This window comes from Epinephelus moara, chromosome 8, assembly GCF_006386435.1.
Source record: "Epinephelus moara isolate mb chromosome 8, YSFRI_EMoa_1.0, whole genome shotgun sequence".
Classification (NCBI taxonomy): Eukaryota; Metazoa; Chordata; class Actinopteri; order Perciformes; family Serranidae; genus Epinephelus; species Epinephelus moara.
This window is the reverse complement of record NC_065513.1, coordinates 16,021,793-16,046,122: the sequence shown is the minus strand read 5'-3', so window position 1 is coordinate 16,046,122 and position 24,330 is coordinate 16,021,793. Positions and strand designations below refer to the sequence as shown.

At 42.4% G+C, this 24,330-nt stretch overlaps 1 protein-coding gene across 1 annotated transcript in view; it reads right to left on the bottom strand.

Moving 5' to 3' along the window:
* The window catches only part of adgra2 (adhesion G protein-coupled receptor A2), a 47,645-nt gene extending 27,392 nt beyond the window's left edge, over positions 1-20,253 (bottom strand). Inside the window, exon 1 of the mRNA XM_050051792.1 lies at positions 19,089-20,253. Coding sequence (XP_049907749.1) covers positions 19,089-19,390 — 302 coding nt within the window. The 5' untranslated portion in view covers positions 19,391-20,253. The remainder of the gene's footprint in view (positions 1-19,088) is intronic.
* Between the last annotated feature and the right edge of the window lie 4,077 nt (positions 20,254-24,330).

Below are 24,330 nucleotides of genomic sequence, written 5' to 3'. Positions count from 1 at the left end.
GGTGCTCATCTAATTCTGATATGTTTTGAAAAGCTTCCTTCTTAAAACCTGTACAGATGTGTTTATGTGTTGTGTCCATGTTTGTTTGGAAAAACATTTAATTCCACATATGGCATCCTATCACAAAACCCTCATTTGTCTCAAGTTATGACATTTCAACACATGATATTTCAATTTGCTTGCTACTCTGTACACTTGAAAGCTAGTCTTTCACAAATAAACAGAGACCACAAAATGAGCTAACTGAAACCCTCCCACAGACAACAAAAGGCACAGATTTCCAGGAACGCAGGGGAGTTGCAGAGGCTGGACACTACTGGATAATCCCCAAAGCCTGATGTTTGGAGCACAGTTGTAGTGACGGACATTGTTCTTTCATAAACAATACAGAGAGTACAACTCTGAGAAAGAGAGAGAGAGAGGCAGATCTCTGTAAACAGACAGAAATAGTCAGCGTTCCCATCAGGCTAAACAGGAAACCCAGCCAATTAGCTGTTTATTCAGAACCTGGTTTCGGAGGTCAGGGGTTGTAGAGAGAGCACTTCCCGGACAGCCATCAGACAGATGGAGCAGTGTCCGGAGGCAGGTGACAGCTGAGGCACATGAGAGTGCATCACTTCATCACTGGAGTATACAAAGGTTAACAGAGCTTTACAAGCAAAGAAGATGAGTAGCTTCTTAATCATAGAAGTCCATGCTGCTGGGAGGTCTAACGTCTGCTCCATGGTGCTACTGAGGCCTTACTGTACACGAGCGGCTTCTCTTCGCTCCGTATAAGTGACAGATCAGATGGCAGATTGAGTTAATCTGCTTTCAAGAGCAATAAGATGTATGGTACATGGCACGACAGTGTGATAACTCTGTCCAGACTGGGGATGGTATCTCTCATTCACTTAACCCTTTCAGGCCACAAAGGCCTTTGAGAAATCAGACAGGCTAATTGAATCCATCTAATCTATGAAAAAACAAAAAAAAAACAAAAAAAAAAAAAACAGGACCACATGTCAGGCTCCAGCATCCCATTCACCACTCTCATCTAATTCATTTACATGAAGATCAAAAAGCAACGAGGTCATATGAAAAGAGCCAGGTCAAACAGAAGCACAGACACCAGCCCTCCTCTGGTGTGGTGTACTCAGAGTCAAGGGGTTAAACAGGGTCAGTGAAACCACAGCAGACACAGAATGCGTATATATACACAGCCACTTCACTTCGTGTGCTGCCATGTTTGTGTCTACAAGTCTGAAATGAAAAGAATACATACATAAAATCATCAGCATCTTATGACTGAAAACTGTACTGTGGTCAGGAAAAGTTTTCAGGGGAAAACTGTGTATATTATATGTGTTGTGCAAACAGTTTCATAATGGCCTGGGCCCAAACACGCTCTAAAATAGCTCAAATAAGCAGATATGTAAAAAGCATCTGCTTGATTAATCATGGACCAGGAAGTTAATCTATTGTGCTCTGCAGAAGGCCCCGTCTCCTAGATATTCTGTTTATATACAAGTAGTTTGAAACAGCAAACCAGTTTGAGGGAAACATAAAGCCGAGCTATTAACATCAGCAAAACATTCACTGACAGTGTATTTCAGTTGTTTTCAGACATAATAGGCAATCTTGCAATACAGTCTCCACTCGTGGTGACTGCAGCTTTATTTTTGTTATCACCTTTTTATTAATATTTAATCATGATCTTTCCCTAACCTTAACAACAGGGCATTTGTTGCCTAAACCTAAGACAGGAGTCTGGGCATGAACCCAAAGTTCTGGTGTCAGGGTCCTGCCCACCATCCTCCCCAAACACCTCTGTGCAAGGCCTGCATGATATATTAATGTAGTGTTTCATTACCTGAAAGAAACTTTGTCTCTAAACATAATCCCTGCAGCAATTATGTTGCCACAACGTAATTAGAAAATCAGTCTCTGCGGGACGGTTATGATCAGGAGAGAAACAGAAAAATACCCTGTCAGGCCAGCAGTAAGAGACAACTGCAGGTAACGTGGTGCAGTGACGGGGTCAGGATAGGAACATTTCCGTCTTAAGAAAGTTCAGGGTGTGAGTGTGTTTTACCACAAAAGTTCAAACTATGGAACAATGCAATCTTTTAACATGACATATATCCATGTGTGTGTTCTATAAATCACTGAAAAATCCCCTAAAGCCAGATGTTGGCAAAGATCTGTCCAAACACATTTGCTGTTGTCAAAGCAAACTAAAACTATTAGCTGCACACAGTGTGATTTGCTCAAACATATTGTAGGAAATGCAGTGGGTTTTTTGAGTCATTTCATTATTTTTAAAATAAGAAGAATGACTCCTGCTAGTGTGCTTGATGTTTCAGTAGCAAGTGCCATAGCTCAGTGTTAGCTCATGGTTTCCTTGGTGCGTGACAGAGTGTGAAAAAGTAAAAACCATTCAAGAAAGAGTCTTGTCTTGTAAACCGCAGCAGCTCCTCCCTGCACCGTGCCACTCACTTTGTTGGTTTGCTCAATTTGCTTTCTAAACCCACAAAGCCTTTGAGGGCCACACAGGGGCATGACAGCATGTCGCAAATCGTATTTGCTCACTGATTTACTTCCGCCCCCCCTTCCCAACTCCTAAGTGGAAGGCAGTCCCACTGTAACATACTGCCTCAGGTCTGGGGGAAGGCCTGATATGTGTGTGTATGTGTGTGTTTTCACATATGTGTACCTGCATGTGCTGTACACTAGAACTGTCTGTCAAAAGCAGCATGCCTCCTACAGCTGGTTTTGGTTTTGGGTCATTGTCAACCAATCATTTCACTGAGGAATCATCTCTGTGGTGGAGCTGGGAAGGCTTGCTGTGCGGTGTGCAGCACTGAGACAGGCAGCAGCTGAACAGAGTCCTTTCAGCTTTCCACATTGCAACCTGGTGCAGAGGGACAGCGAGGGAAAACCGTCCTGTCCTAACCACATCCAGAATACTGCAAACCCAAACTCAACAGGATGTCCTGTTTGCATTCGGCTACCACTGAAGGTTTGGTGTTAATTTCTTTGCACCCCTCATACCATCTCCCTGCTAGTCAATACTAAAAGGAACAGTTCAACCCAAAATCAAAAATATGTATTTTTCCTCTTGATACACTCGCAATCCGTGCAAGTGTAGCACTCTGCATGGAGGAAGCTGTCGTCTGTGATGTGCACAGCCAGAGAGGTGAATGCAGTCAGACAGCAGACAAACACATTGGACTATCTGACAGCGGGGTGAAATGATTTGCCTCATTTCCAATGCAATTCAACTTGAGTGTTGCAAAGGTCGACACAGATAAACAAACAATGCAGTTTAATTTGTATCTTAAAGGGATAGTTCAATCAAGAATACACATTTTCCCTTACCTGTAGTGCTATTTATCTGTCTACATTGTTTTAGTATGAGTTGCCAATGTCTGCCTTCTCTCCAATATAATAAAACTAGATGGCACTTGGCTTGTGGTGCCAAAGTGCCAAAACAATACATTTACGTGCAAAACTGACGCAGGAGGGGTACCTAGCCTGTCATATTTTGACGTCCACTCACCAAGTGTCTGTATTCGACGAGCAGGGAGTGAGAATGTGTTGCAGCCGAGGAGGACGCCATTAAGATTTACATCTTGCGCCATCATGAGTACAAGCCTCTAGTGAATAAGTAGATGCACGCTTCTTTTTGTGCGGTCATACCGTTGGCAGCCGTAGTTCAGTAGATGTAAAATAGTTCTTACATGAAACTGCTCAAAACAAGGTCTGTGGATTATCTTCAGTAACTGGGTCATGATTTCTGGAAAGAGACACTGCTTTTGAGTTTTTCAAATGCATTCTTTGGTGCTTTAAGCACTACAAGTTGAGTGCCATCTAGGTTCATTACATTCAAAGTCAGACATCTCTACAGCTGACATCTCAAACACTCAGCAACTCACACCAACACAGTCCAATCTAGAGAAGTATATCGCACTACAGGTAAAAGGTAAACTATGTTTTTTTAATTTTAGGGTGAACTATCTCTTTAAATCTTCTTGTTTTTTTATAAGTGGGGAGCATATACAGGAAATGCTCCATCCTGGTTTGGCATTTAGTCCAGGACATGAATGAGATGCATTTGAGTGAAAAGCGCTGATTCAAATTGGCCTCTGCCGCTCTCTAAATATTCAGGCATGCTGGACTCAGACAGGGAGCTCTATGTAGCTGCAGGCCGTAACAGCAAACCACAAACAGAGTCAGAGACTTAAGGAGGGATTTATATTTAATAAGAATTCATCTGTAGGCTAAGCTGCCTGCGCTCATTAAGTATTTATTACTCTTTTTTAAAAGTGATAGTTATATTTTCTGTCATTTTGAACGCAGAGTGTTTTCTGCAGCATCACCCAGCACAACACCTGGAGCTGCTGCACTGTGACTGCACATTGGTCACTGATGAAACAGTGTGAAGAGTGTTGATTAGACGCCCCACCTCATGTCCCACCCTCAGGCATTGATCTAGCTCTCCAAGGCCAACAGAGACACAGAGACACAGGTTCAGCGTAATAAAGAGAGTCAAAACAACCCGACGGGCCACTGTGTAAACATCATTTAACTTTGGATAGGTCTCTTACCCTCAAGGACCACACGCGATGTGAAAGACAAGAACCCTTGAAAGAGATTGGTAACATGCCATAAATCCAGTCCCGATTCGGAGACCAATGGGAGCCAGATAATGGGAGTGATTTTCAATGAGAGTCCCAGAGCGTCATTATTGAATTAAGCCCACTTTAATTAGCATGCTGACTTGATAATGCACATGCTGGTGTGTGTCACAGCAGTGCTTAAGTTCATATAAATAAAACAGAAAATAATTTGGCCTTGAGGGAATTTTCCTTCAAGGTAATTAAATTCTGCTGAAAGCAATACGATTATCCACTTTTACACTAACAGCGCAGCATTGTGTGAGCGCTTTAATTTGTGTATGTTACAGCTGAGAACATTCTATACAAAACCATCAGTGTGTTTTACTGCATTTTCCCTGCTTTGCTTTCCATTTGAGGAGCTTTCTGCTTGCCAGAGTTGCATTTCAAGTACACTGGCAGTTCACAGAGGAGAGCTAAGTGGACATGGCAGCATTTCTCTTTATATCCACATCACACACATTGCACTTGGACTAATGAGGACAGACGTAGTGGATCAACAAAATATTGTGGTTGAACCAAAAAGATGGATTAAAAACAGTATTACTTAATTTGGCTGTTACCAGGTTTTCCGAGGCCGCTTACTCCGTCCAAATGACAGGTCCAATAGATCAAAAACCATTATGACATTACACTGCAGTTTAACATCATAGACAAGGAGCTGGCCTCAATCAGGGAGTCTCATTTCAGAGTCAGTTATGAGCTGAGGGTGCATCAGTGAGAAGGGATAATAAGATTATACCTGTGTTACATGATACGGTAAAGAATGGTGGTCTCTTTAAACATTGTTAGAGTTTAAGGAATATTTTGACATTTTGGCAAATAGGTTTTTCACTTTCAGCCAAGAGTAAGCTGAGAAGAACAATACCTAACAATAGATTTATTAGTTTAGCCCAAGCCAAGAACTAGTCTCACACATAACTCTCCATAAAATCAGAAATTGTTTTTACACTTGGCTCTTTGTGCAGATTTAACAAAATGAATTACAACGTGTTAAGTAAAAAGCTTTAGAGGTGCTGGAGGGTGGATTATGTTCCCTTTCAACAGATCCAGGCTAGCTGTTTCCCCCTATTTTCAAGAAGCGGCAACCTCTGGGGCTGAAAAATGATGCCAACTTGGAAGTGCCAGAAACTGCAGTTCCTCTAATGGCCACTTGAGGCTGGCTCCAGAAGCGAGTCAATCCCTGTAGACCACGATGTTAAAATGCCCAATTTAACAGCAGAATAAACAGGTGTACAGCCTGGTACAACAAACGGTTTTGGTCTCTATAGCTGCTTTTCACTTTTGTGACAGCTGTACGGGGTTGAATTTTTATATAACTTACTCACTTAAATTTTTATTAAGGCTTAAAGTTACACACATTTAAGAGCAAGGCCATCTGAGTGACAGGCTGTCTGCGAGGCGTCACCACAGTGAGTCAGATCCACCCTCCAGTCCAAATACGGCCACTACTGGCCCCAAAATAACCAAAATGGTGATGGCCAAAATTCTTAAGACTTACGGCTTCAAAACAAGAGTTCACAAGGAACTGGGTGACATCACTGTGGCTACGTCCATCGTTTTAAACATTCTATGGTTTGCAGTCCCTATGCAAAGCTAAGCCAAGCATATGTTGTCACATAAATGAAGGAATCAAATCTATAAAAAATAATGGGGTCTGGGGTCAAAGAATATGTGATATTTATATGTGCTGCCCAGGTCCAGAGGAAAACTGGTCTCAAAATGAACAAATGACTGCAGTCTGGAACATGAAGTGTATTCTAATTGAAAGTAGGAGTTCATTGTATGTAACTTCTTTAAAGGTTTCAAAGACAGGCAGTAGTCTGACACTTGCACACACACACACACACACACACACACACACACACACACACACACACACACACACACACACAGCGCCATGCTGGGTTGGGGCTCCTGTAGTGACAGGCTCTCGGCAGTAATTACTGTGGACCTTCATTAGTGGCCGAGAATTCTGGGTCATGGCATGTCACAGGGTGTGTGTGTGTGTGTGTGTGTGTGTGTGTGTGTGCGTGCGTGTCACTGGTGCATGCAGTAGGTCTGCCGGTAATACAGTGCATACTTTTTATTACACAATTACCAAAGAAAGAGTTTTAGCCAACCAGCTAATATTATTCACTGAATGTGACATAAATAGTTCTGTTTTATTCAAATGTCCCATTAAGTCATGACTGTGTGACAGTGAGGTATCAGGATGCTGAAAGTGAAGTAGCTAAAAGGAATTAAGCCTTCACTGATTTTGTTATTTACATTGGTGCTTTACTGTGATTTGTCAAAATGTGCTCTGCGGAAAAAGGTCTTTTGTTTCCTGAGCCAGCACACACAACTTATGTTTTCATACAGAAAGCATCCTGCCTTAGTTAACTCGAAGAACCATCCAGCACTTTTCACTGCTGTGCTCTTTCCTGTTTTTAGCTGGTTATAAAGACCTTTAAAACACTTTTATGATTATCATTTTTCTCTGCCCACTACTGTTAATGCTAGTGGTTGTTGTCGCTGTTGATGCAGAACAAATTTCCAAGTGAGGACAAACTCTGATTTTTATCAATACAACACCTCAGTGGAAGCTATTATCTGTTTTCCCAATGTTTTTAGTGTACTACTATTGAATGCCTGTCTCCACTATGGACAACAGTGGAAATAAGTCTTAAGCCAACCAAACACTAAAATATCTCACACTCTCACATATTACTCTGTTTATTTGAAATTGCCTGTGTCCTGATTCATTATAGTAGGTTTTCACATATTTCTGTATTTGGCAGCCTCTGTGTGTAATCTAAAGGCAAGTAATCTACAGTTTAATTTAGATGGAAGATAACATGTTTTGGATAACGTGTTTAATTTTGTCTCCGATGCCTGAGGTTTGGCCAGGCTAAGTGTGGCTTTTTTTTTTTTGTTTATAGTTTTGGGAAAGTAAATTGTCATTTCAGGAAATGTGTGTAAGCGGGCTGTGGAAAGAAATAAAACTGTAAAAAACGTCATATCAGCCAGTTTGTGTCAACCAACAGCAATATAATGAACATGGTGCAGATGGTTTGATTATGTTCACGTTGTTCACTATAGATTTGCTACTGTTCTGGCTGTGCATGACATATTAAATACAGTTATTAGCATTAATTTCATGGGTTGAGAACAATCCAATTCAATGACATTTATGGTGACAGTTTTGCGATAGTTGACAGTTTTAGCGTCAGGCCTCAGAGGCCTGCATCAGTCGAACCCAGCGTCTCTCTCCTGCTAATGGACACTTCTGCAGAGACAAGAAGAGGAAGGCTGTGAGGGAGGAGGAATGAAAGAGAGCATAAGCAGAGAGATCTCTCAGACTGGGAGGTGGCTGTGTCATCTTTGTTACAATAAGTACTTTATAAGAGGCCTCTAGACTGCGCTGCACTATTCAGCGCTTGGGTCCATCCAAATAGCTTAACCCTTTCATTGTAAGAGGACGGAGAGCCACCTAAGCCAGCGGTCCCAGGAGCCCCTTGCACCCTCTGCCTGTCCTCAGAGAGTCACGGCACTGAGTGCAGCGGAGAGACTAAATGCCCTCGAGCACAACAGGCACTTTAGCAGCAAATGCATGTCAAGATGTGAATGTGTCCATTGTGCCTGACCCACCAGCGGGCTTGTAGCAGCCACCAGGGAACGCTGCCAAGCTACAAGCCCCATTTACCGCCTGTCATGGAATGGAGCATCCATGTAATTGCATGCAAAATATTTTTTGTGAAATCATTTTCGCGAAGCCCTGATTGGGTAATTCAGTCATCAAACGGGGAGCGGAGGCCGAGAGAAGCCACATGAAAGGGTGGAACAGATTCCTGTCATACATGTTAAAGGGACAAATAAATGAGTTAGGTGATTTATAGTATGTGGAGAATCCTGCATTACTGTGCTTTATTATCATGCTTTCCTGCCATGAGGCTATATGGGGAGTGAGCTTCTGCATTTGATATGTGCAACCACTTATTATAGAGTACACTGCATTGTGCTTGGGTTACCAGGCTGGGCCAGGGAGTAAGGCTTTGTGGTTTGTGGCTATGTGTGTGTGTGTGCAGATTTAGATGCACAAGTGTGTGACCTATCAGATTTATTTATACGGAAAGTGTGTATGTTTAACTCAATGTGTGTGTGTGTGTGTGTGTGTGTGTGTGTGTGTGTGTGTGTGTGTGTGTGTGTGTGTGTGTGTGTGTGTGTGTGCGTGCGCATAAGTGGTCCAAAAGCTACTAGTCTAAAATTAAAATCTGGGTTTTTGAAATGTCTCTAATTAGAGAGGGGAGGACTGAAGCCTATTTTGAGAGCTGTGGCCATGCACGCCCTTCCCATATGTGTGTGTGTGCACAGGCAAACAGGCTAACACACACACACACACACACACACACACACACACACACACACACACACAATACACACATTCGAGAGGAAGGTCCCCCACTTGGAGTCAGTCTTATTAGACAATTCATCGAGTTCTCCTAACAGGAACCGTCCATGAAGTGCGTTTCTTGTGCCGTCTATACACAGTTTACACACAATGAACTTTAAAGACGTAAACAAGTAGCTGCTGTGAATATTAACAACCAGAGAGCGCGAGTTGAAATACCGCCGCCTTACTGTAAAGCTGCAATAAATTATTGTAATATTTAGAGTCAAACACAAGTCAAGACAAACCAAATTGTAAAGTTTATGGCTGCAGAGCAGGAACACAATAGTCAGTTTAATCACTGTCTAAAGTGTTTTTACACATTTAATGAGGCAATTTAGTGAATTTAGCCTTTTCAGACAGCGAGTGGAATGCGGTGTATGCCTGGCTAACATTGTCTCATTGTTCTGTCTCATAACCAGCCTCTGTTTTCTGCTCCTGAGCAAAGACTGCTGGGAAATCAGGCTGTGTTTTTTACAAAGGGTCGGCCACAATCTTTCTGCCCCAGATACTCTCACGGTGTCTTTCGAGGCATCTGTGAGAAGGTTGTGCTCTTGTTTTGTTGTTTTTTGCTCTTGCTGAGTGACTGCAGTGTATACAGAATCACAATTCACATCACATAAATCCTCATTACTGTGCGCCAACCAATTTTGACACCAGAATTTGAACAACCATAAAGCATGTGTTAACAAAATATGGTAGACCAACATGCTTTCCAAAGAATAATTTGATTTCAGCTGAAGGAGTACACATTGATACTGTATCTTTAAACAGTGGTTTACTCCATCAACACAGATTTTAATAAAGCTTATTGCTTTATTTCACAACTGGCTCTGTCCCTTTGATTGAAGCTGTAAACCAGCTCATATTTATAGAAGAAGCAATGGATAAAACAACTGCATGGACAGATTTTTAATATCCTGTGGTTCTGTGTGACAGTAATAGCATACTCAACATTAAAATGGTTTGAAGTGATAGTGAAGAAATTGTGAAGATGATTTGTTGTCGGTTGGTTTACATGTAATCAGATAAGTAAGAAACGTAACCACACACACATCCATATTGATCAACTAAATACTAAAATTGGATATATTTCAGCCGCTTTTATGCCATCAAATGTGGGTGTGTTCAACCAAAATAAGATCTTATTCCAACCATAACCAAGTGATTTTTGTCCCTAATTCCAACCACACCCACAGAGTTGCTGAGAAACTTAAAGTTTCAATGTATCCACTACAAAATAATGTACAAATGTAACATATCTGTGAGTTGTAAAAACATTCAATAGAACATTTTTCTGGCAGCTGGGTCGATATGTGAGTACACTGCCCTTATTTATTAGTCCCTTTAAGCTTGAAAATGTGAGAGCCAGTGTGAGACTGGTAGCTCGAAATCTGTGTGATTGATTAAAGCTTGTGTTTCATGATACAGCTACGAAATGTTTCTCTCTTCTGATGCCTAAAGAAAGCTTTGCAATAAGCTTCCCATGAAGACTAGAAACAAGGGGAAACAGCCTGCCTGGTCCTGTCCAAAAATAATACTATATCTAGCGGCAACTCTAAAATCTACTACGAAACATGTTGTATCTCATTTGTTTAATAAGAACACAAACCAAAATGTAAAAACAATTACCGTTACCCCTGGACAGAGATTTTTCACGCTGTCTTTATATGAGCTAAGCTGATCTTCTCATCTAACCTTTGCCAAAAAAAAAGCAAATAAAGCATTCCTCCCAACTATATTCAACAGGGAGCCAAAGTGATACCAAAACCTGAGGATTCTAAACCTAATTCAAAATCCCATTTACTTTAGTAATATCTCAAATAACTAATGTTCCAGCCTGGGTACATAACCTTGCTCAGTATAATCAGTAAGCGGTGTGGTTCACTCCGTGCCTCTAAATGGATCGTATTTTAAATAGAATAATATAAAATATTTTTTACCAAATATTTCTGCTTTTAGGGTGCCATTAAAATACACCATTTCACATTTAGTCCTAGATCATCGTAGGTTAAACGAAACAGCCCAACAATAGTGTCTTGGGTGATCAGGTCACAAGAGGACAGCGCTATATACAAGTGTCAACAATCAGCTTTTGCTTTAGCTTTAGCTTTTGCAGTGTAAACGTTAATTTGTCCTGATGTGTCCCCAACAAGGACTATGTCATCAGCACAGAACGTGGTGGTTGTCTTGGTGACAAGTCTCTATAAATTGCCCATTTTACAATGAGTTGGATGAAGTGCTGCTTGATCATCCAGCGTTTTGTCCTGTAGAAAAAGACATTGTGGATTCTGTTGACAGTGATATCTCCAGCTGTACAGACACAACTGCTAACATGACGAGCAAGCAGCTGGCGAGACTGTGGACATAATAACTGTGTGCGAGGTCCTTTGACCTTCTAGCGTAAGTAACGTAGGCAGTAACAAAATCCAAACACAAGTGGCCAGCTGAAGATATATGATAGACACAGGTGTAACACATATTAATACCAGGTATAAACAGGTTCTCAGACATGTCTGTAATGACACAAAGACAGGATGGTGGAGAAGACAGCAGGGATTATAGCTAAAATGTCTGAAACATGATGTAGGCCTATGAAACAGTGGCATAGGCATCCATATTGCTGTGCTGGGAAATTTTTATGGGAGTTGTACTTTTTTATATGCTGACAAATTTAATATAGCTTCACTTTTTTTAATTATGAAGGTTTAAAAAAACTAATAGCAAATGCTGTAGGATGCCAAGATAGGTTGTCCTAAAATATGGATACTGATCTCCAGGAACATGGTAATATTTTCTGAAAGATCGATTAAAGAAATGCTCAATGAGAGACTGCTCTTGTTCAGTCTGTGCTTAGTATTGTTGACCGAGCCTTTGTGGCGGCGGCCCCTAGGCTCTGGAACAACCTGCCCTGGCACATCCGCTCTGCAGGATCGATTGAGGTTTTTAAATCCTCCTTAAAGGCTCAGCTCTTCCCCCTGGCTTTTAATCGAGCTTACGTGGACATCTGGCAAAATCTTAATTAAAATTTAATTTGTTTTATTCTATTTTATTTTATTCTATTTTATTGCACTCTGTTTATGTATTTTAGTATTTATTTTTGTTGCGGCATTGTATGGGTTACGTTTAACATCCATGCTGCTTTTAATCTGTACAGCACTTTGGTCAACCCCGGTTGTTTTAAATGTACTCTATAAATAAAGTTTGAGTTGAGTTGAGTTGTTGTTTCAAAAACTGTATGCATCTGTACCCGCTCTCTGACTCTGCAGATAGAGTCGCACTACTTATGTTGATTGATATAGATATGTTATTAATGTGTTATAGGTGGAGTAAATCTGTTTAACCCAAGAGTAATCAAAAAGTAATCTAAGTGTACTCTGAATACATTAGTGAGTTCCTGAAATTCAGTAGATGACCAACTATTGTCATTAGTTCTCAAGAGAATACATAACGGAAACACACACACACACACACACACACACACACACACACACACACACACACACACACACTGAAGCCACAGGCATTCCCACTATAGACACCCATTATCTCCGTCTGTATCCATGTGTTGTCGGCCCAGAGCAGGAACTCTGGGGGCCGCTGTGGTCAGACAGGGGGGAGAGGGAAGTTAGCACTGGCAAAGAAAAGTCAAAGTCAGGCATTTTTGGAGTAAGATAAGAAGAGAGCGGCACGAAAGGAAAAACTAAAATAACAAAAAGCCACTTGGGGGTATGAGATTACTGTGACAACACATCTCTCTGTTTTTGCCAGGTTTTGAAATATCGCAGCCTTTTAATCAACAAACACAATGAGGTGATAAGTGAAATACACATTCATCATCCAAACAGACAGGAAGTTACAGTACAGCACAGTAGGTGTGTGGAGATGTCCCACTCCAGTTATGTATCCTTGACCTCCGAGGACACAGTAAAACCCTGGGCTTGTGTGGCATTGGCAGGTGCTGCAGCTGAGTATGAAGCTCGGAGTATCCAGTGTCAGGCCTTTGTTTGCTTTTTTGATTTATTGCTGACCACTGCCCCACCTAACATGTGCGAAGGAGAGCCCACTCCCCCTCCTCTCAACACCTTTCCCCACATAAATAAACCCTATCGCTGCAGGAATGCCTGGGGTCCAAACGCTCTCCCCGCTATTGGAATTCTCCCCGTTGATAAGATGACTGTTTAGGATGTTTCATCGACATACTCCCGTCTCAACACATACTGACTCACAGACCCAACATAAACCACCGACACATCTGCTGGCCCTTTGGTATCCGTCCGCACTTGGGCCACAAGTAAGAGACCGAAGATGTGACTCAGAAAATAAAATAGTGATTAAAGGGAGTGCGGATTCATACTGTAGCCAATCGATGATACTGATGAGGTGAGTTGGCTTTGAGTGAACAGAGATGCAGAGGACTCATCAATTTCAGTAAATGATAACAGACTGTGTGATAGTTGGTCATATGAAACCATAATTAATACAGACAAACCAGACAAATGGGAGGTTAAAGGAATACTTCCTCCCACAAAGACCATTAGTGCGACACCACGTGTTTCCTTGACCTTGTGAAGAAAACTTTGTTCTTCTCATATGCCTCCACATTGAATGGAAAATCCAAAAGAGGCAAACATTCTTCATGAACTGAAGTAACCAGGGGTCGGTCAGAAACTATATGAAAGCATCCATTTACAAACTCTCACACAACTCATGCAGTATAATCCAGGTGTTTTTTATCCAGTTGTTCGCTCAGCACTTCCCAAACACATGCATTTTCACTAAAACTTTCTATTTTTAAAACATTACGATTTAAAACAGACTCATGCACGGCCAAGTTGTGTGCTTGGGCACACTCGTCCTTAAGCAGAGCTCATATGCATGCGTTTGCTCAGGCATGCTCAGGTGGAGCTACTCAGAGGTGGAAGTGTTTTATATTGTAACGTTTTTAGCGAAACCGCATGTGTTTGGGAAGTAATAAGCGTAGGAATGAATAAATGAGACTTGGATTATACTGCCTAAGTTGTTACAGAGTTTCTAAAAGGATGTTTTTGATGTAGTTTTACTGTTGTTAAAAGTGGTCCCAATTGACTTCAATTCATGAAGAATGTTTGCCTTTATTGGATTCTCTGTTCACCATAGAGGTATGAAAGAAAAACACATTTTTCATCATGAATTCAAGAAACACGTGAGTGAATAATTGATGTACAAATGGTCATTTTGCGAGTGAAGTATTCTCTGAAGAGTAAACACAAGGCTGTCCTCTCCATCAAAAGCTCCTGTTAGTATTCTTAAAATAAGCACATTCAGCTTGCTGAGAGTGAGATGAGAACATTGATACCACTCTGTCAGTCTGGTAAATATAAAGCTACAGCCAGGAGGCTGGTAAGCTTAGCTTAGCACAAAGACTGGAGATGGGGAAACAGCTGCTGTAGCCTGGCTTCGCCTGATGGTCACAAAATCAGACTAGATTGCAAAGAAAATGGAAAATTTTACAATGATCTATTAATATCATCCAGGAAAATGATCATAATAAATATAATGAGGCATCACTCAACATGAAAACAACCCGTCCTTATAGCAGCTGTTTTCAACAACAACTCAAATTCCAAGTTTTGTTGTTGAAAGCAGAACAGTCAACTGTTTCTGTGAGTGAAACTGTCTTAGAGGATCTTAAAATGCTGTCAAACGTATCTCTCTAAAGCCAAGTGTCAAGCTTTTAACTGCCTCTCACGGGACGCCAATAGCTGCTCAAGAAGACAGTGAAATGCAGTTGAAAGCTTCAGAAAGCTAAGATGTTTGACTTCATCATTTTGTGTCACAAATGTAACCTTCATGAATACAAGCTATCAGACCGTAGCAGCTGTCACTTTCATGGTGCCCATGTTGTGTAAGTAGCAAATGTACTTTCACCCATCTGTCCACCCATGGTTGTGTAGATCTCCAAATGAGGTGTGGTCAGGAGCATTGTTGACGCACTGCTATTTTGAGGCAGCAGAAAGCGATTGCATCATTGACCAATAAAAACCTGGTCTTAAGTCAATGGTGCACTATTTTCCTACTATTTAAAATTCACATTATTTAGATTCTGTTTCCTCTGTCAAGTTTATAACCACAGCTCACTGCTCTCACTGCATTCCTCTCAGCAGGAAACCACTTGCTTCTCCAATTTGCCAAATCCGCCACATAAATTGCAGGCACACCTGGCTTTTAAAAACACTCTGATTGGTTGGATTCATGGTAAGCCCAAAACACACCTATAATTAATAAAGGACTAAATACAACTCCTTTGCCCCTTGTGCCTGACTTTGCACCCAGATTATGTGCAAAATGTGGAACAACAAGCAAAAGTGAGGTCGAACACGCCCTAGATGCACTTGTGCCATGCACTTTGGACCATGTGCTATGGATTATTTAAAATGGGCCCATAGTGTGTTAATAAGTGAGGGTTAGAGCTGCTTGTAGGCAGATTTTGTCACCTTAAGACCAAGCAGGCAAGCCGTTTCCTCCCGTTTTCAGTTTTTATGCTATGCTAAGCTAACTCACTGCTAGCTGTAGCTTTAGTATAGAGACATGAGTGTATTAACTGCTGCTTTAAAGAGCAAGCTAACACTAAGCTCAGGCCATTGTTCAGCAATGCAACCCCCCAGTATGAACTGGAACTTTTACAACTGTTCATTTACAACAGTGACCCTTATTGATAAAAATATTACTGCCCTAGTTGAAATATTTTTATCTTGAACCCCTGACTACCAGCCAGCAACACTGACACACTGGGATCAAGTGCGACCGCGCAGGGAGCAACTGTCTTGCGTAGCAGCTGTCTTGGGTGAGGGGGGCATCGGGCCAAGGATGGGCACACTGACCCCCCACCCTGAGCATCTGTGCCCACTCATTCAGACCTGGCACCCACTGAGCCAAAGCCATCAGTCACCGACGACGATGACAACAAAATACGCCAAGGGAGGAGTACAGTTTTGACTCGGCTAAAAAACCACAAGCTATGAGACACCAGCGTATTCACACATAGACTGCCACTGTACATTCTCTTCATTTGTCTGTTATCCATTAAAACATTAAAACAAACACAGCTGCCACCACTGCGCTGAGAAAGGAATTATTGCTCTGTGTGTTTAGGGGCTATAGGCTGAGTGTGTATGATATGTATCCATTTTTTTCCATCACCAAAATAACAAAAGTTCCTCTTTCACACAGAAAAGACTAATAATAATAGAGACATGGAGCAATGCTTTGGAAGTGGAGCTATGCCGCTACCCTGCCTCCTCCTCCTCCTCCTCCCTCTCACCCCAGTGTCGAAGATCTGTTAGTCAGGGGCTGGGGAGTTTTCAGTCTCCAGGGGCACATCCCTCTGAACCGCCTGCCAAGCTTCTCCTCTCCCTCCTCCATCCTCTCTCTCTTACTCTGCTCTCGTTCTTTGTTCCCCTCTTGATTCCCTCTTCCTACTTCTTCTCCTCCTCATGCTCAACTTTCTCCTTCACTTCAGCCTCCTTTCAACTTCCGTCATTTATTCCTTCTTTCCCCTCAACAACAGTGCTTTTCGCTTTCACACTCTTATCTATTTTCCCCCTCTCTACCCTTCCGCTCCTCTTCCTCTCCCAGCGATCCAGCTCCTTCGCAGCCGTGCATAATTAGGCCTAAACACAAGCCTGTGCAGGCTCACATCTGGAAGGAGTTTAGACATGGCAGTTTCCTACCAGGACGACTAAATATTTAGGTTGAGAGTTACTGCGTGTGGATGAACTCATGATAGAGGGGGTGGGAAGGGGAGAGAAATGGGGATCTGGAGATAAAGTAAAAGAGGGAAAGTGGGACAAGAAGTCTGGAGTTCATGGCGGAGGGCTGAGAATAGCATGATGCATCATTAAACTTGTGATAAGTGTGAGTTTATAGAAACGGTGCAGTGTATAATCTGACACTGTAAGGTAATCAAAGTGCAGAAATGGTGCTGACGAGCCGGAGGAGGAGGTGATAATATTAGGGTGACTGGTTGCTCCTTTATGGCTGGCAGGAACAACAAACAGCCAACTAATAGTTTTAATAAACAAATCCCCATTGGGATTTCCCATGAGGCTGAGGGGCCTCAGCTGGAATGTTCACAGGGGCCAGCTGTTGTGCATTACACGTAGCAGCCGGCTCCGGAAGCCCTGGGCCTGGTGTCCTCCAGCCTTTGCCTGCTCAGCATGAAGGAGAGCATTCCTCCAGGCTGCCCCAGGAGAGAGGGCAGCGGGGCTGGCCGTCAGGCCGTCCGATGTGGGGAGGGACCGAGGTGGTGAAGGGCACGGGGAAAGCTCCCCTGCTGCACCTGGGATACTGTCTGCAGTCTCTGAGCGGACTGAGGAATGTCAGGAATAACACGAATATCAACACAGCTTCTCACATTCCACATCTGGAGCTAATGTCATGAGCAACGATGGGAGCATGGGCGCTTGAGGAGCTCACCAAATCATCAGGAAAATGAACTTTCCAGACACCAGAGTTCCCAGGAAAGGTAAAGGTAAAATGGCGGATTTTCGTTGGAAGCATTTGCTCCTGGTGCACGGGCTCGTAAAAGTGTATCAGAATGCTAAACATCTGTATAAAAACAACTCAACCAAAATTAGTAGATGTGGGGATGGAAGATTATCTTCAATCACCTCGACCACTGCCACCCTAGCCTCTTTTTTCCCCTTCTGGTTTCCAGCAATGTGTTCCCCAGATGTTTATTCTTCCTTTATTAAGCAAGAAACATAAGGCCCTATAAATGGAGTGCTGGCTGGCTTTAGCTCTCCTGGGGCATAAATCCCCTTACTTTACCTCATATGCTCGCTGCAGTGGGGTAGTAACAAGTTTTTTTTGTTTTTTTTTACTGTGCCCATGTGCAGCTAGCATTTCTCCCACTGGGTCAAAGTACAGACACAGTAACATACTGTGGGAACGAGCAACGTCTTGAGAAAGTCTGAGCAGCTGTGAAGAAAATGAACAGAAACACCCAAAAATATGTGACACTGATAGATTGGTAGTCTATCCGTCATTGACGATAGTGTGTTTTGGCCCATAATGTGGCCCTTTTAAGTTTTGTCCAAACATAAATAACTGTAATTAAAATACATCACACTAAACTGGCCAAGGATCATTGCTGTCTAGGTCTCTCCAAATAGTTTTGGTGTTTTCTTTCCTCGCCAGAAGACGATTGTGAGACAGGGTGTTACAGTATTAAAAGTAGAAGCCAACCCGCCAGTAAAGCAAAGAGTCTGATAAAAAATACTCAAAATGTGTTTCTGTTTATCCTAGTTTTGCAAGGCCAAGTCAGCTGGACCATGTGCACAGGGTGGTGGTGGTGGTGGTGGTGGTGGTGGTGGGAGAAAGAGGGAGCTGAGCTTGGCTGGGTCAAAGTCAAATTTAAAGTGACAGAGTTGTGTCAAAGAGGCAGGGCTGGATGATGGCTACAGTCAGCCTGCCCTCTCGCTGATCTTCATAATGCTTTTCAGAGAGGCGACGCTCAGCCCTCCACTACAGAGTTAAACTAGATCAAGATGTAAACTTCTGACCTAACAAGCCTTATTACTGCAGCGAGTCCTCAATACAGTTAAACCTAAGGTCATGGGTTCAGAGTCATGGCTGTGTGGGCCTGATCCAAACACTGTACCCTCACTTTGTTTTGTATGTATTTCTGGCAAAATGCACTATTGAAACTAAACATTCACCCTGTTAAAGCTCATGATGTAACATGGAAACACTGTGGATCCACAGCCAATAATAGTTCATGCTTACTGTAACTGTGGCAGCTTAAAATGGAGCATGACTGGTTGATTCTTATAAAACATCTTTATGAGATGTTACTGCTGTCATACCAGAGGACATGCATGTCACCATAATGTAAGGTCACCATGTGATCTCACCACTCAATGCCACACACACAGCCTGCAGCACAGGCCCCCACAGGATGATCATATAGTGATATATAATTAGTTCAAAGGTTACTATTAACTGTTCCAACTCACAGAGTGACGGTCCTGTTGGGCAGCAGGCCGGCATCCGGAGGTTCAGTCAGCTCCTCTTTGCTGCAGCTGACCCGTCTCCCCACAGCCTGGACGCCGTGCGCCTTGGACCGCTCATCCGTGCAGCTGCAGCCGCTGGTGGTGGCGAGCAACCCGGGACAAGCCTGGGAAAGCCTCGGCTCGGAGGCGGACAGCAGGAGCAGCATCAGTACCAGACGCCCCGGCAGCAGAGGGATGCCAACGCCGGGCGCAAACATTGTCCTTCGGCTGGATCTCACCTCAGCTGCACCCCCGCCTCCAGTCATCCCATATCTCCACCATGAAGCTTTCAGAGGGCGCAAGGGGGGGGAAAGAGGAAACAAAATGATCTTGAATGAGGTCTTGAATGAATGGTAAACTTGGAGAACCCTCAACAATGGACACGCATCATCCGGTCATTTCAGAAATATTCAGCACCCTTGATTTTCCAAGAGTGTCCCGTTATGTCATGGCAGCGCGGGCGCACAACTCCCTTTGGTCCAAATAAATTCAAGGGATGTGTGAGTCCATCCAAACGTCCTCAACTCCTATAAGCATGCGTCGTATTCTGACTTGAAAAATTGTTGCTTGTATTAATTACCTTGAGAGATTCACATCACCTCGGGATACCCAGATTACCGTTATGTCCCAGTCTAAAAGTTAATCCAGGAGCTGATGGTTTTCACGACTGTGCAGTCACTTCCACATCATCTATATGAAGAAGTAAAGAAAAAAAAAGTATATCCTCAAGCTTTTGTCAGTTGTTTCGCTGCTTTTAAAAGTTTTCCTCTCTGTTTCCCGATCCCGGAGCGCTCCGTGAAGACTTCTCTCTCATGCGCAAATTTAAATGAACTTAAAAAGTGTTAGTTCGGACACGAAGTGAGATTGTCGTGATCGGCTCCTGTGTAATTCCCAAAATCTAGCGGTTTTGCCTGCTTGCTTCTGTCACACTCAAACTCACTTTAGTTTCTACCCCAAGTGCGCCCATTCCGTCTGCGTCTGCGCTCTGGTCCCCGCGGTCCTAGCGCATCCAGCCCAGCCCAGGGAAGAGGGTGCACATGTGACCAGGGGGAAACCCACCTGAAGTCACTTCACCCCTTCTTCAAACTTCAAGACACAGCCCAGCAGGCTATTGTATGTACTGTAGGTGGCCTAAATTATATGGTAAACTGCGCAAAAACAAAGCATACAGTTTGTTGCAGACTCTTTTGCAGCTACAGTCCCTATAAATATAAATATATACATTTGTTTTTCATCTTTTATAAATGAATAAAGACTTACTGCCTTATTATCATGTATCCTTAATGGCTTTGTAAGATAAAGGCTGATAACAGTAAATTAAATGTGTCACTCTGCAGATGGCATGACCTTACTGCTCACTTACACAATAAAAAACAACACGCAAACCCTATGATGCCACAAAGATAAAATATTATGGAATAAAGAAGACGAGCATGGATGCATTTTTGATTAATGGAAGAGTTTATGGGTGTATAATATTGTTTCAATGCCACATTGCTGTTGCTTTGTTGCTTTTTGTTGTGCTGTTTGCATCCAGGCTGCAGCAGACAGGAAGGTCTTCATTTCTGTGCGCCTGCATCGGGAGAGTAAACTGAAGTTATGAATGAATGCTGAGGGTCTCTGGTGTATTGTTTGTTTCTGCAGATCAAAAGGCCTCTCATTCAATCAGCGGGGAGGAGGGGAAGTCTTTTAAAGATACACTTCTATATTGTTGCTGCAGACAGACTTAAAGTAGCACAAAGAAAAAAAAAGTTTGATGTTGAGAATAAAATGAGACTGAGCTGTCATTTTATAGGAGGTAACTTTATGACGTCATGAGTGCAAGGACAGGTTTTTAACCAAAAAAAGAGCATTAAACAGTTAAATCCCTACATTCTGGTGAATTTCTATGCACCGAGTTTCCTATTGTTTTATGTTGTAAATGTCGAAATACAAGCCCCCTTATGTTTTTATCAAGTTCTAAGTATTGAGGGGGATGTGTCCCCTGCATCCCCCAGTGATGATGGCCACAGCTGGAGGTCAGTGAAAGTTCCCTCTAAGTTGCCTCTGGATACATTTTGCAGTTCTACCAAGCTGAACCTGAACACGCACCGTGGCTCAATTCAAAGTAAACTGAGAGTGAGAGTTTTGTTCTTTGCACACCATGTGCTGTTTCTCTTGTCAAGGTGTAATATATATGTAGATCTGCTGCACGTCCATACTTCCAGAGAAGAATATTCCAATAACTCAAATCTTTTGCTGAAAGAATAATATTTTCTAAAATATGACTTTTTCCCCCAGAAAGAATCACACACAGTCCAAAAAATACAGAGGATCATAAACTTCCTCAAGGTCTCCTTTTCACATTTTTTGCCTGTGTGTATGGAAAGTTCCCAAAATCCAGTGCTGGACTCGATGGATTTCTGTTTTAAAAATACTTTTTTTGATATACGAGAGGCCCGGGAGGATGGAGGCTGCAGCGATTCAAATCTGGAGAGCATTTCAAAATATGAGAAGGTGAACCAGAAAAGCTTTTGAAAGGGGACTTTATGCAATTGGGCTTGACATGTGTTCACTGACATATCCAAACTGCAGGCACCTCAGTCATGCGAGCATGCCCAGCAGTATAATGGTGCACTGTGCTCTGACCCGCACAGTGGACCCCGGGTTTGTTATTCCTGTATATGATACTGTACACTGGAGCGGGCTCAGAAACCCAGCATGATTATTGAAAGAAAGCACAAGGAGTGGATGGGCGCCTGCTCAGCAACGAAACAGAGGGCTGTTTATCCAAGCTGTTAAATAAGGCTTCAAGTACAACACCCCCCTCCAACTCCACACGGCCCAAATCTCTCTCATCTGGAGAGCACAGTTTCCATTTAAAATGTCACGTCCCAAACTGCACATTACATCAAATTGTACTTAATGGCATCCAGACAAACTTTAATGTCGTTCCAACATTTTCTCTCTATGCACCCCGCAGCCCCCCTCGCTCCTTATAGCCAAGCAGGCAATCTCTCCTTCTCCCTGTTCCACATCTGGACTCCATTCCAGGTGGGGAATTGAGAAAGAGGAGAACACAGGGAAGGAAAGGTGGAACGCAGAGAGGCTCAGAAAGCAGAATGTCTTAGGGGAGATTTTGGGGGGAAGTTACGCAAGCTTTTGGGATGTATAACAGACGATACAGCAAGATTTGATGATTCCTCTTGGGCATGTTCCTGTTGTCCTTCTAATCACACGTTAGAGCAGAAATATCCAGACACAAACAACGGGGGCAATCAGAGATGTAAAGCAGACCAAGACACTGCTGAGACTGAGGCTCAGCTCAGCCGAGTGTTTCTGCCCGTGGATAAACAAAAGAAAACTTCCAGCCGGGAAGCAAACACCAGGCCCTCTGTAAGGCCCTCATCTGCTGCTGCTGAGTCTTTCCTGAGGAGCCCATGACATCTAGTGGTGTGATGAGCAGCACACAGAGGGCCCGCCCTCTCTGAGCCGCTCTGTCAGTCAAACAGCCTCTCCTGCAGTTCTGGGTGTTTCCTGGGTGAATGGTTCTAATTAAGGATTTATGGGGACATTAAACCCACTGCTTCCAGTTTATGGGGTTCTCAAATCATAATGTGGTGCCATATTTTTCAACACTAAATACCTTTTGTAGATCATTAAGAATTATTATGAGCAGCAGACGTAACAGTGGTCACCCTATTGACAGTAGCATTTAATCCAGAATACATGTTAGACATTATGTTTACACATTCCAGTATCTATATATACAAAATGAACATAATAATATTTTGTTATCCATATTAAAGCAATTACATAATACTGTAATAACTGAGATCCACATGTAACACATTTATGCATACTTTAATAAATGTATTCATAGTTATTGACTGCATGTTTATATAAACTAACTTAGATCCTAATTCTTATTACCAGATTTCTCCAAAAAATAGCGTTTTCCCTCCTTCATTTTTCAGCCTTCCTAAAGTTTAGAGGCACTTTTGTAACTGTAGCTATGCTGCCCTCTTCTGCTAGCTGAGTGAAACACATGAGCATTGTTTAAAAAGATCTTTGCACAAAATGATTCTAGTTATGGACAATAAAAAAAAAACAGGTTTAAGTTGGGCCTTTTGTCAGACTGACAGAATTTTGGACTACTGTTGGATACCTTCAGCTTCACATTCAACATCAACAGGTCCCAAAAGGCAATCCAAGTTGTACCCCACCCTGCTAATGTGCTGCTTAACTGCACTCCAACTGTCAGATGAGGGTGACACCCTGCTTGTCAAACCTGTCTTCTCAGAAACAGTGATGTGTCCACACCCTATTTTTTAATCCATCATTCATATGGTTTTAAGTGTGCAGGCAAAAGTCTGAGTGATAAATCACCTCGCGTAGAAACGGATTGGGAATCTGAACAGAAAACAATATGTATCTTCTAGTCTCAGTCCTGTGTTTCTTTCAGTCTCAGTAAAACGTGGTGACTGAGGTCACCAATGGCAACAGTACAACTTTTTTTTCACATAGCTTTGTTATGTAATGTGTTTCCTAACATTACAACAGATATCAATGTGCATGTCTATTTTCATCCCAGATGAAGTCATGTCTCTCTACACGCAGTAAGACAGAAGGTTAATGAGTTATTGTCATGTATTGTAAATGGGCCATTTCTATTTCCGACATTTAAACAAGTCATAGCAGGAAAAGCAGAGCTGTAACTAGTGTCGTCGTACTCGAGATCAGTCTCAAGACCACCATTTGAAGGTTTTGGTCTCTTTTTGGCATTGAGCACATTTTTACTCTTTCTTCTCTCAGACAAAGAGGACTAAGGATTTTATTTCAAAACCAGTCAGGGCCATAACTGTAGGGATAAAACTAAATTGTCTGTACAAAAAAGGAGTGTTAAATAAACATGATGAAGTTGATTTCAGCTCCTTAGTGTTTGTATTGTTTGCTCATAGAATTCAAAGGAAAATCCCCATACATATAATTCACCTCTGCAATGCCTTTTGATTATTTTATCAACACTTTTCTTATGGTACACTTATACATACACACTCTTGGAACTATTGTTCCATATTTTATTGTAAGTGTGTCATGCAGTGTGGGACTCAGTGGTCTGGTTTTGGTCATGACTTCATTTCAGTAGATGTCTTGACTAAAACACTGGCTGTAACCAACAACATTAATGAATGCACCCCACTTGCAGGGCCCTGAGACACATCTA